The following is a 13,522-nucleotide window of genomic DNA, read 5'->3' as shown; positions in this document are numbered from 1 at the left end:
GCTGACGAGCTGGCGGGTGACGCTGTGAGCCCATGAGTGAGTCACAGGACAAGGTGTTCTGCAGGCCACCTAGGTCACCATGGTTAGGGGCGGCTCAGGAGCGCTTAGGATGGGTGGAGTAAAGTAGGGTGGGTCTCCTGGGCTCCTCTGGGGGGGTGGGTGTGGGGGGGAAACAGGCACTGTTTTGTCCTGTGGTATCTGCAGGTGACAGGGTACAGCCAGTGTGGTGTGGGTGGCTCAACGCTGAGCCACTGTCAGGTTGTCATGGTACGGACCCATGTCTCACTTAGAGCTGCTCTGGGATTTGGAGAAGAGGGGCTGGCAGCGGCCTAGGAAGAGATGCCCTCCCACCTTCCCACTGTGGCCTACATGTTCTCAGCACCATTCCAAGGCTGACACCCACTGTTGCCACCTGGACACCCCTTCCAAGCTGCCCCTGGTGCCTCTTTGCAGGCACTCTTGGGAAAGCTGGCCAGAAGAACCCCTGTGTCTCCCCACCTCCTTCCTACCAGTGGGGCAGGGGGCATCTAGCTTGGGCTTGGTCCCTTGCTGCAGGTCCTGTTCCACCTGTATGTCACCAATCTGTGGTTTCCCTCAGCAGGATGGTGGCCCTGGGTCAGTGTCATGGCCCCCTCACACCTCACATGGTCTGGGCTCCCTGGAGGGGTGCTCAGCTGAAAAGAAGGCCTCCCTGCATCACAGTGGCCTCTGTCTCCCCCCTTTCGGGGTACCCTGAGGGGCACATACCTTTTTTCCTCGCGGTGTCATCAGGGTCTAGATTCCTGGTCACCGTGACGACTTTAAGGACAAGGTGATTCCCTCCCTGGCGGATCATGTTCACCACCTGTCTGTGTCCGACTTTGACCACGTTCTCATTGTTAACCTGCCAGGAAGACAGGGAGGGTGGGTTAGTGACGTGCCAGGGGGCCTGGGTGGCAGATGGATTCAGGACATGTTGGGGGCCTTGTCTTCATAGAAGAAAGGCTGCCTTGGCAAGGCCAGCATACGTGGCACTGTGGATGTAAAGGCTATGGCAGGGTGGGAGACGAGGTGCCCACCCGCAGTGCTCTCTACTTGTTCCTTCTTCCCCCAACATCTCTCCAACCAGAGTTGTGGCAGCCAGGCAGGACCAGGTCTCTTGATTTTGGCCCGTGTGGTCAGCTGGATAGTAGTTGTCACAGAGGAGAAACCCTACAGGTAACTTCTGGGGTTGGGCTCAGTGACAGCTCTCCAGTTTTACAGTGCAGAGGAAACCCTGCCCTGCATTGCTTGCCATGTGTTTTAAATCGTCCACCACACCCACAAGACCCAGGTCCTCCATCGTGCACCAAAGCTCAACTCTACAAGATGCCAAGAGGAACGGGGCTCCTGTTCTGGCGCTGCAGGGAGAAATGCTCCACCATTCCTGGGACAGCAGGGTGCAAGGCTGGACCCCGATACTGCCTCCATTTGGACACTGTCAGGAGCTCAGGGCTTGCAGAGCTAAGCCTGCCCCTTCCAATCCCCGTGCCAGGAAGATCCGGTATGGAAGCAGGGTAGGACTGGGCCTCTGCCAAGGACTTTCAAGCAAAACCTAGCAGTGGTCCTTCTGTGTCCTGTTTCCCCAAAGGAAAGACAGAGCAGCGAAGATGTGAAGGCTGGAAGCTGGATGTGGTGGCACCTGCCTGTAATACCCATGCTTGGGGAGGATGTGGTAGGAGGATCCAGAGTAGCATGGGCATCTGGACTCAACACCTCCATTCTTCTCACCATGTACGGCAGCCCTCTCGCTACTGCCCACTGAGCTGCACCTGCTGGGTCCCTCCCATCTCTCTTGCCAGACTGGGTTGTAGGCTCCTTGCCTTCCCCAACATCCTGCTAAGGCAGGAGCACTGTGTGCTAGAGAGGCAGCTGGATGGAGGACTGTGCTGAGACTACACAACAGTACCTACTGGGAAGCCTAGCCAGCGAAGCCCACCAGATGAGATCTGGGCTACATCTACAGGCATGACTCTCTCCGGTGAGGCTAGCAGAAGCCTGGCTCTCCCTGCCACTCCCCAGTGGGCATTCTCAGTAAACAGACTCAGGCTACCAGCCCCATGGGGACGCTGGGGAGGGGAGGCAGTGCTGATGGGGACCTCTGGCCATCGCCACCCTCCTGGAATGTTCCCCTGTTGGTTCTCAATCTCCTTTTTGGCAGAGGATGTTCCCCTGTAACTTATTAGTACATTTTTTTTTTTTTTTGACACACTGCCCATTTACCCTTCTGTTTAATTGGTCACTTGGCTGGGTATAAAATTTGAGGTTGGAGGATGGGAAGATGGCTGAGTGGATAAAGTCCTTGCTGTGAAAGCACAAGGACTCGAGTTTGGATTCCTGGGTCAATCAAGTTCACCTTCACCACAGGCGAAATCTTGCCAGTCAGTGTCTGATGCCATCTTAGCTGTTGAAACCGGGACCCTGGGGGTGTCCACACAAAATGCAGAGCTTTGAATACCATTCAGATCCTACCAAGGCCTTTCATTCCCGCATGTCACAGGTGGGAGCCCAGGAACTCCAACCAGAGCCATGAGTGTTGCTATGTTCAGAGGACCCACCCAGCCTCCGTAGGCACTGCCATCTGCTGGTTTGGCACTGTGCCTGCCTCTTCCTGCTCCCTTCTCTGTGCCAGGGCTGAGGAAGCCCAGCTGTAGGAAGGGTGTCCTGAAGGATGGAGCGTGGGATGTGTCCATGTTGCTGTCGCCCTCTATGTTTGAGGGGGCACCTTTAATTTAAGTGTGTCATGGCACAATGCCCTCCCTCCTGGGCTGGGCACACAGAATCCAGAGCCTGTACTCCCTCCCAGAGGAGGGCAAGGTGTGCTCTCCATCCTGAACGGCGGGGGTGGGGGGGGGTCTTCATGAGTTGCCTGGACACAAGGTGGCAGCGCCCACTCGGGCTCCTCCTGTGCTCTTCCCTTCCCTACCCGCAACAAGGCAGGTCTGAAGTGTTCCCTCTCATTTGCAAAGGAAACAACTTTTTGTTGTTGTTATTTTCTTGGAGGCAGTGTTTCACTGTAGCCCAGGCTGACCTGGCATTCACTATGTAGTCTCAGGGTGGCCTCGAACTCAGGGTGATCCTCCTCCCTCTGCCTCTCAAGTGCTGGGATGAAAGGCGTGCGCCACTACGCCCAGCTAGAACCAACTTTTCTCGTGAACCCCACAAGGTCACAGCTATTATGGGCTGTGCATTCTGGTGGATCAGCTCCCAGCACAATGCTTTAACAGGGCATATGACACCAAGAGGAGAATGTCACAGTATCTGGGAATGACACTCACACCAAGGGTTGGGCAAAGGCGCACAGCACCTGCAATACGGCTCAACGGGGACCCTTTGATATTGCCTGAGGGAAACCCAGTTGCATTCTCCTTACCATAGCAGGGACAGCCCAGCCTGCAGACAGGCCTAAAACCACTTTAGCCTGCAGTGGCTGCTTGGAGCCAGCCACAGTCCTTAAGACAGCTGCTGCAGACCTCTCGGGCACTGGCAGAGCCAAAGAAGTGGAAGGCTTGCTGCTGTTTCCTCGTCTGTTCAGGTTGGCACCTTGAACTTTCATAGGATTTAAGGCTGCTCAGAAAGCTTGGACCTGCAATTCTGGCATGATGCCGCCTGGGGGCGGTGTGCGTGCCTTGATCTCTTACTACAAGAAGGCTCACAAGCCCTAGTGCTCTTTGGGGGTTACCATTTTGGAGTAGAAGGGGACAAGAAAAAAAAACGCAATTTTTAAAATGGCAGATCCAGGGGGCTGGGGAAATGGTTCAGCAGTTTCAGGTGCTTCCATGCAAGCCTGCTGGCCTGAGCTCCATTCCCCAGCCTCCACATAAAGCTGGGCGCAAAATGGAGCACGGACTTGTGTTACCAACGCAACTCACAGAGCCTGGAGGACCTGGAAGACATGCGGGAGCAAAACCCACAAAGGAGTTATTTAGTCCCAGCACTCGGGAGGCAGAGGTAGGAGGGTCACTGTGAGTTGGAGGCCAGCCTGAGACTACAGAGTAAATTCCAGATCAGCCTGGGCTACAGTGAGACCCTGCCTCGACACAAAACAAAACAAAACAAAACAGACAGCAATAACCGACACAGGGAGACCCTGTCTCAAGAAGAAGGTGGAAGGAGGGGGCACACCTGAAGTCCTCTGACCTCCAAGCATGCATGGCCCATACCCCCACCCCCGTACACGTGAATACACAACACAGATCCAGTTACCACCAAAAACGCAGCATGCCTCTTTCCCGTGCAGCCTTCCCCGCACCCTCTCACAGCCACGAGGATGCGTGGAGGCAGCAGCTCGCAGCCACATCCTGGGGACCTGAGCCACACAGCAACAGCCACAGCGCAGGGACTTCTGAGGGAAGGGGATTTCAGGTCTCCTTCCTAAAGATCTCCCTTCTTCCACTTGAATTGTGACTTAAAACTGCAAAGTGGCCATGCCTACTGTATGTGAAGATACAAGGGCTGGTGGCCACAGTGCCCCGCCTCTCACTTGAAAGCCTTCAGCAGCCTCTTCCCACCGCTTCTCCAAATGTCTCCTGTTGCTGTGAGTTTGCATTTTAGATATTATCTGCTGACACGCACTATGGAAAAGGATGACAGTGCCAGCGTGAGATGTTTCTCCCCATCCTGCCCAACAGACGCAAGCAACTGCCCCTGCGCTCCCAGTGGGATCTTCAATTCTTCTGCTGCAGCAGAGACCACAAGAGCACACTGTGGGGACCCCCCCCCCCATCAAGCTGACCCGAGGTAGGAAGGCGTCCTGGTGGAGAGTGCAACCTTGCCAACAGCCGATTACCAGGTTTAGGAATAATAACTGAACAAATGTCATAATGGAAGGTCGAAGGCATCCTCATCTGAAAACCACGAACGGGCTTGGTTTTCTTCCTCCTATATCTCCAGTGTTATTGAGTGGCCTCAGGATACGGGGATATGGTTATATCGGCGTCTTAACTAGATCGGCATTCCACGTTCCTCCTGACAGCGTGATCATCAACTCAATTTTGAACCATATACCTCACTTTGATTACTCTGTCTTTTCCTGTATATTCTTCCCTTGGAGCAAAATAATTTTGTTTTTTTTTTAATTGGTTTAGTTTTCTATGCACTTAACAGTAATTCAAATCCAAACACTCCCCTAATTATGTAAATCTCGTTTGAAGATCTTCAAATCCATGAGCTATTTTAAATTTGTCTTCTTGAAGAAATCTCTCCTAAGAGCCTGAGGACTTATTTGTTATTATTGCTTTTTGTTTTGTTTTATTTTGAGACAGTGACAGGGTCTCACCATGGAACCAAGGCTGACCTTGAATATAGAGTGTGTCTCTTGCTTTAACTTCTACTGGAATGACAGGCCCGTGTGCCCGGATCCTCACCCCTCACCTGGCTTCTCCTCCTGAGGACCTCTGATTGGCTCTGAGCACTTGACAGTTTTTACTAGGCTTGCTGTCCTTATTACTGCCCTTTCTAGGAATCCTTTGATTCTTCCTCACGTTGGCTATCTTTTAAAAAATATTTAATTTATTTATTTGCAAGCAGAGAGAGAGAGAGAGAGAGAGAGGGAGGGAGGGAGGGAGGGAGAGGGAGAGAAGAGAGATAGACAGAGAGAATGGGCCCGCCAGGGCTTCCGGTTGGCTGTTTTTTAAAAAATTATTTATTTATCTATCTATCTATCATCTATTATCTATCTGGGAGATAGAGCATATGCACACCAATGCCTACACCATTGCAAACAAACTCCAGACACATGCAGTACTTTGTGCATCTGGCTTCATGTGGGCACTGGGGAACTAAATCCCAGGCCGTCAGGCTTTGCAAGCAAGCGCCTTAACCACTGAGAAATCTCCCAAGTCCCTCATGTTAGCTATTTTGAATCCCAGACTCCAGATGTTCATTTTGTTTTCCACCTCCATTTTGGCAGCGGTTATTTTCCTATAACTTCCCAATACAGGGGATTTGGGGATGACCTTTTTGACACACTGCCCGTATACCCTCACACTTAATTGGTCGCTTGCCTGGGTCTGAAGTCTGAGGTTGGGTGCTGGGGAGATGGCTTAGTGGGTAAAGTCTTTGCTGTGCAAGCATGAGGACCTGAGTTCGGATCCCTAACGCCCATGGCAAGTGTCCAGTGTGGTGTCACAGTGCTGGGGCGATGAAGGCAGGAGGATCCCAGGACTTGTTGGCTAGCTCATCTAGCAGAATTGGTGGGCTCTGGGTCCAGTGAGAGGTCCTGTCTTGAGCAATACAGTGGAGAGTGATTGAGGAAAACACCCAGTGCCAACCTCCGATTTCTGTATGCAGGTGCAAATACGCGCACGTGCATGAGCTCAACTGCTCACGCGTACACTCGCACACGCAAAGAAAGCAGACCTTCCAGATGGATTAAAAATAAAGACCCAAACATGCTGTCCATATTCTTTCCACACCAATGTGCCGAGAGGCTGAAAGTAAAGGGAAAAAGATGGCCCAGAGGTGAAGTGGCTGCATCGATGAGATGCTAGGCGCCAATCAATAGGAAACAGCCGGGCAGCTCTGAAAAAGGTCATTTGGAAAGTTCGACTAGAACCTCGACTCCGAGGGCGCATTCACGAGTGTGGAAAGCACGCGCCTACACACAACACCTGTGTACAGAGGCTCCTGGCAGCACCATTCACAAGTGCCAGAGGGAGGGTGGGAGGACTGGGGAGTGACCCGCCGACGGGCACGAGATTGCCTTTTGAGATGACGTCGTATTCTGGAATCACTTTGTGCTAATGGGCACACCGTTAAAATTAAAATTCAAGCCAGGCGTGGTGGTGTACACTTTTAATCTCAGCACTCGGGAGGCGGAGGTAGGAGGATTTCTGTGAGTTCGAGGCCACCCTGAGACTACATAGTGAATTCCAGGTCAGCCTGGGCTACAGCAAGACCCTACCTCGAAAAACTAACCTCCTCCCCCCAAAAAACCCAACCCAAATTAAAATTCATTGGAGGAGGTAAAACTCTGTGATATGTGAATTACTTCTCAATCAAGCTATCTAAATAACAGACTTTGGGACTGAAGAGATGGCTAAGTGGTTACAGGGTCTTGCTTGCAAAGCCTGGGTTCAATTCCCCAGTACTCACATACATACAGATGCACAAAGTGGTGGGCACATGTATGTGTCTGGAGTTCGTTTGCAGTGGCAAGAGTCCCTGGCATGCCCATGTTCTCTCTCTCAAATAAAAAAAACTAAAAAAAATAATAGATTTCAAGAAAAATAACCATGACTAGAAACGAGGAGGGGAATTTCATCATGATAAAAGGATGGATTCATGAGAAGGACATAACCATGAATATTTTTATGCATCTAATAACGAAGTCTTGATACAATGAAGCAAAACGTGGCGCAGATAGAGACACAGAGAGACAGAGACAACCTCAGTAATTTTCACACCCCTTTTTCAAATGCAAGTTTCGTCTAGTTCAATGCCAGCCTCCCTACTGAGGGGCTTGACAGCATTTGTGTTTCAATCTTGTAGGTGGAATGCCTCTTTCTTTCCCTCTTGCCTCTCTCCCCGAAGAACCTCGTCAGCTAGTCTCTCGCTCGCTCTCTTGATGTTTTTCTTTTCGTGTTTGTGTGATGCCCCATACCCCGCCTGGCACCTACAGTGGTGTACGTGTAAGATGGTGTGCTATGGTGTCGTGCCCCATACGCTTGCCCATCACCTACAGGGGTATTCATGCGTGTGTGTGTAAGACGGTGTGGCGTGGTGCCCCCCCATACATTGCCTGTCACCTACGGTGGCCAGAATGTCAGGTGTCCCACTTGACTGCTTGTCTTCCTGGTCTTGTTTTGAGATGGAGTCTCTTTCCCGATTCTGGAGCCTGCCGGGCCCCGGCGATCCGCAGTTGACTGCGCCCCTCCAGGACTGCCATTACAGAAGCGTGCGGCCACACGCTGTCAGCCTCCCGCCCCCTCAGGCTCTCAAGCTTGCACAGGAAGTGCTCAACCACTGAGCCATCTCTGCAGCCCTCTTCTGTTTCTTTTTTTAAATTTTTTTTTTGTTATTTTTATTTATTTATTTGAGAGTGACATACAGAGAGAGAAAGAGGCAGATGAGAGAGAGAGAGAAAGAGAGAATGGGCGCGCCAGGCCTTCCAGCCACTGCAAATGAACTCCAGATGCATGCATCCCCTTGCGCATCTGACTAACGTGGGCCCTGGGGAAATCAAGCCTTGAACTGGGATCCTTAGGCTTCACAGGCAAGCGCTTAACTGCTAAGCCATCTCTCCAGCCCCCTCTTTTGGTTTTTGTGAGGCGTGGTCTCACTCTCGGGCTGCCCTGAGATCACTCTGTAGCCCAGGCTGGCCTTGAACTCCAGTCATCCTTGCCTGCCACAGCCTCCAGAGTGCTGGGATTATAGGTGTTGAGCATCCATGCCCGTGGCTGGATGTAGGTGCGGTGATGATTTTCACCCCTCGCGGCATACACGGATCCGTTTCCATCAGCAAGCAGTTCTTCACGTGTGGAAGTTTCTCAAACATTTCTTTCTTCTGCCTTTCTGAGGTATTCTTACTTTATATTTGGTAGACCTTCTGGGCTTGTCCTCTCGTTCTTTCTTTTCTTTTCTTTTTTTTTTTGGCCTCATTTTCTCTTTTCAGAGAGACTCTCTTCAATGTTAGCTTTCAGTCCATCTACAAAAATGCTCACACCTGCTGTCATATTTCTTAATTTTCAGAACTCTTATTTTGTTCTCTGAATGTTCTTTTTAAAAAAGAGCGTTTTGTACCGACTTCAAGGATACGGTATATTCTTTCATCTCACCCAGAGCGTAAACAAGATGTTTTCTTAATCTCATCCTCCCTACACAGTGTTCCCTCCCATCTTCTTCAGAGAGTTTTGTTTTGGACCCTGTCTTTTCATATTAATTTTCCCATCAAATGCCTGGTGCTCCTGGCAGGCAGGCATCTCGTATTTAGGAGTGGCCTCTACCAAGCTGACTCCCCACCTAGCCAGTTATTTTGTGAACACTGAGAAACTGATCCTAACATTCCTACAGCAAGGTTAGAGACCTGAAATAGCAAACATGATATGCATGAGGAGAAGGACACAGTCTGAGGGCTGAGACCACTCAACTCCAAGACGACTGGCAGGCAACGGTAATCAGGACAGCGGGGTGTTGGCGGGAGAACAGACAACAGAGCAACGGGACATCCAGAGAACCCAGAAATAGCCCCACAGATATGTCAGCTGACCTCTGACAAAGGAGCAAGGGCAACTCGATGGAGAAAGGATGGGCTTGCCAACAAAGTACGCGTGAAAAGGGACACAGACCTTAACCTTACAAAAATTGGCCCCAAAATGGATCACAGTCCTAAATATAACACACACAGCTATGGAACTTCTGGAAGATCATGTCAGAGAAAAATCTAGGTGACCTTGAATATCTAAATAAAACACCAAAGGCGCAATCTAGAAAAGGAGTACGGGACAACATGGGGCATCATATGAAAAGCCGGGGCTGTGCCAGCAACATGACTGAGAGACTAGAGGGAGGCCAGAGACTGGGGAGGAAAAGCTTTGAAAAACTGGCATCCCATGAAATATGGACATTCAGGACTGGAGGGATGGCTTAGTGGTTAAGACTCTTGCCAGCAAAGCCAAAGGACACAGATTTGATTCGCCAGTACCCATGTAAAGCCAGGTGCACAAGGTGACACATGTGTCTGGAGTTTGTTCACCGTGGCTAGAGGTCCTGGCATGCCATTCTCTCTCTCTTTCTGCCTCTCTCTCTAAAATAAATAAATAAAGTATTAGCAGTTAAGCACTTGCCTGTGAAGCCTAAGAATCCCAGTTCAAGGCTCGATTCCCCAGGACCCACATTAGTCAGATGCACAAGGGGGCGCACGCGTCTGGAGTTTGTTTGCAGTGGCTGGAGGCCCTGGTGCGCCCATTCTCTCTCTCTCTCTCTCTCTCTCTGCCTCTTTCTCTCTCTGTCTGTTGATCTCAAATAAATAAACAAAAAATTAAAAAAATTATTTATTAGAGACAGAGGGAGAGAGAGAGAGAGAGATGGGGGGGGAGAATGGGCGTGCCAGGGCTTCTAGTCAGTGCAAATGAACTCCAGATGCCTGTGCCACGATGTGCATCTGGCTAACTTGGTACTTGGAGAATCAAACCTGGGTCCTTAGGCGTTGCAGGCAAGTGCCTTAACCACTAAGCCATCTCCCCAGCTCAAATAAAATATTTTTTTTAAACGTATGAGCATTTAAAGTGCACACAAATTCAACAATGAGAAAACAAAATAATTGAACTGGAACAGGTAAGTGATCTATCTCGGCAGCTTGCCAGTGAAGCTTGACACGTGTTGATTACTTCTCTCATGGCTGGGACCCAAAACCTGACAAGAAGCATCCTAAGGGAGGAAGGATTAACTTTGGCTCATGGCTTGAGGGTTCATAGCCCATGGTGGCAGGGGAGACATTATGGCAGGAGCATGGGGCTGCCTGCTCATACCTCCATAGACCAGAAAGCAGGGAGGAGAGAAAACAGGGCCAGGCTATAAATGCTAAGGCTGGCCTTTGGTGACCCACTTCCTCCAGCGAGGCTCCGCCTTCGGAAGGTTCCACAGTCTTCCCAATCAGAGCCACCAGCTGGGGACCACGTGTTCGTGGGCCTGCGGAGGACATTTCACATCTGAACCATGGTGACACGTTACTTGGGAACTGCAGGTTCGCACACAATGATGGGCACCACCACACATCTCGGAGGATGGTTCAAGTCCCAGCACCATCCCCTGTGGGGACACGGAGCAACTGGAGCTCCCACTTGTACCCACGGTTCAGCCACTGAGGAGACAGTCTAGCCATTTCTTACTAAGCTGCAAATAATGTTGTCACATGATCAAGTTGATAGGAAATCTTAGGCTCACCCAAATACCTGCACATAGTTGCTTATGGAAACTTTACACCAAACTGCCAAGATTCAGAAGCAACCAAGATTTCCCCCAGCAGGCCAGCAGAATCCCATGCCAACATTCACTGATTCAAACTGGAATGATAGCTCAGGAGATGCTCAGTGGGTAAAGAGCTTGCTGTGTAAGCACGAGGACCTGAGTTCAGATCCCTAGCGCCTACATAAAAGCTGGGCATGGTGGTGTTCTGTAATCCCAGCACTGCGGAGGTGGAGACAGGCGAATGCCTGGGGCTTGCTGGCCAGCTGGTCTAGCCAATTGGTGAGCTATAGGTTCAGTGAGAGAACCTGTCTCAAAAAAAAAAAGTAGGAGGGCTGGAGAGATGGCTTAGTAGTTAAGTCACTTGCCTGTAAAGCTTAAGGACCCAGGTTCGATGCACCAGTACCCATGCAAATCTAGATGCACAAAGATGCACAAAGTGGCACATGGATCTGGAGTTCATTTGTAGTGGCTGGAGGCCCTGGTATGCCCATTTTATTCCTCCCATCTCTCTCTGTGTCTCTCTCTGCTTGCAAATAAATAAAAACCTTTTTCTTTTTTTATTTAAATTTTTTGTTTTTTATTATTTATTTATTTGAGAGTGATATACAGAAAAAGTGGGAGAGAGAGAAAGAAAGAAAATGGGCGCACCAGGGCTTCCAGCCACTGCAAATGAATTCCAGACACGTGCGCCCCCTTGTGCCTCTGGCTAACATGGGTCCTGGGGAATGGAGCCTTGAACCAGGGTCCTTAGGCTTCACAGGCAAGTGCTTAACTGCTAAGCCATTTCTCCAGCCCAAATAAAAACCTTTTTAACCCCCCCCCCAATAAATAAATAGTTAAAAAGTTAGGTAGAGGGCTAGAGTGAAGGTTTAGCAGTTAAGGTGCTTGCCTGTGAAGCCTAAGGGTCCAGGTTCAATTCCCCAGGACCCATGTGAGCCGGAAGCACAAGGTGGCCCATGTGTCTGGAGTTCGTTTGCATCAGCTGGAAGCCCTGGCATGCCCACTCTCTTCCTCCCTCAAATAAATAAATAAATAAATAAATAAATATTATAAAAAGTTAGGTAGAGAGGGATAGAGAAAGATACCAGGTATTGACTTCTGGCCTCTACATGCATGTGCACACACATTGTGTGTCCACACACATATGAACACCTATAGACACATGTACACATAATATACACATGTATGTGCACACAAATGCACACAAAAGAAATAAGCTGGGAAGCCACAAAAAAAAAAAAAAAAACCACAGAGGAGTCTTGGTTGTATTTTGTTAAGTAAGAGAAACCAGTCTGTGACTCCAACCCCTCCACACTGCAAACTATGGCATCAGTAGAGACGACCAGTGGTTCTGTGTGGGGAGGAATAGATGGAGCCCGGTGGGTTTCCAGGGCAGTGAAACCATTGTATTTGGCCCCGTCATGGTGAGTAATTGTTGTAATGTATTTCTCACTAGCCACAGAATGGACAACACAGGGTGGTGCTAATGTGTGGACCGTGGAGTGCAGTTAATAGCACATGAGTATCGGCTCCTCTGTGAGGATTGGAGAGATGGGAGCAAGTGGGAAGTACTTCTCACTCATTTTTTCCTATGACGAAAACTGCTCAAATATAAAGCCTGGGGCTGCGGAGAGATGGCTCAGAAGTTAAAGATGCTTGCAGTCACGTAAAGCCAGACTCAAAAAGTGGCACATGCATCTGCCATTCATTTGCAGTGGCAAGAGATACTGGCACACTCCCCACAAATAAATAAATCTTAACAATTAAAGTCTACTCCTTTAAAAGAAGCTCATTTCTGCAGGTTTTTTTTTTTTTTTTTTTTTCTTTCCGAGGTAGGGTCTTGCTCTAGCCCAGGCTGACCTGGAATTCATTATGTAGTCTCAAGGTGGTCTGGAACTCAACTCACAGTGAACCTCCTACCTCTGCCTCCCAAGTGCTGGGATAAAAGGTGTGTGGCACTATGCCAGACTCCACTTCTATAGTTGCAAGTGTCCACTACAGATCAAGGCAGACAAATACACTCTGTCACCTCCTCTGCAGCCGGTGCCACAGGGGTCCTGAGTGGATAGGGTCTGTTTCCTCCAGAGACGCCCTGCCCCTTGGATATGGTGGAATGAATGCCAGGTTCCCACTGTGTTCCCTGAAAATAGCGCAGCGCTTTTTTTATGAATAACTAAAGACCTGGGCTGGGGAAATGGCTCAGTGGATAAAGCGCTTGCTGCTCAAGCTGGAGAACCCCAGAATAGATGCCCAGGCCCCATATAAAAAGCCCAAAGCTGTGATGGGCTTCTGAACCCCGGCATGCTGATAGCAAGATGGGAGACAGACAGAATTTCCTGTGCACTCTCACTGAGCACAGCAAAATCAACAGTGAAATCAAGAGAGAGAGAAAGTCTCAAAGGAGGTATTAGGGGAGAACTGACTCCCCCAAAAGTTGCCCTCTGACCTCCACCTACGCATATCATGGCTCACAACCACATATATAAACACATGCACACAAAAAATTAAAAATTAGACTTCTTAAAGACACAACGTGACTGCTATACCTGCAAGTAACCCTCAGTGCCTCGTCTAAAGGGTCCAGACCTGTCCTCTG

At 49.8% G+C, this 13,522-nt stretch overlaps 1 protein-coding gene across 10 annotated transcripts in view; it reads right to left on the bottom strand.

Moving 5' to 3' along the window:
• The window catches only part of Shank2 (SH3 and multiple ankyrin repeat domains 2), a 609,914-nt gene that overhangs the window by 30,589 nt on the left and 565,803 nt on the right, over nucleotides 1-13,522 (bottom strand). For all 10 annotated transcript variants that reach the window (XM_045152632.1, XM_045152644.1, XM_045152648.1 and 7 more), the window contains one exon: nucleotides 748-883. In XM_045152632.1, the coding sequence (XP_045008567.1) occupies nucleotides 748-883 (136 nt within the window). The remainder of the gene's footprint in view (nucleotides 1-747; nucleotides 884-13,522) is intronic.

This window comes from Jaculus jaculus, chromosome 1 (genome assembly GCF_020740685.1).
Source record: "Jaculus jaculus isolate mJacJac1 chromosome 1, mJacJac1.mat.Y.cur, whole genome shotgun sequence".
NCBI classification, from domain to species: Eukaryota; Metazoa; Chordata; class Mammalia; order Rodentia; family Dipodidae; genus Jaculus; species Jaculus jaculus.
Note: the sequence above shows the minus strand (reverse complement) of the source record. Positions and strands in the feature narration are given on the sequence as shown.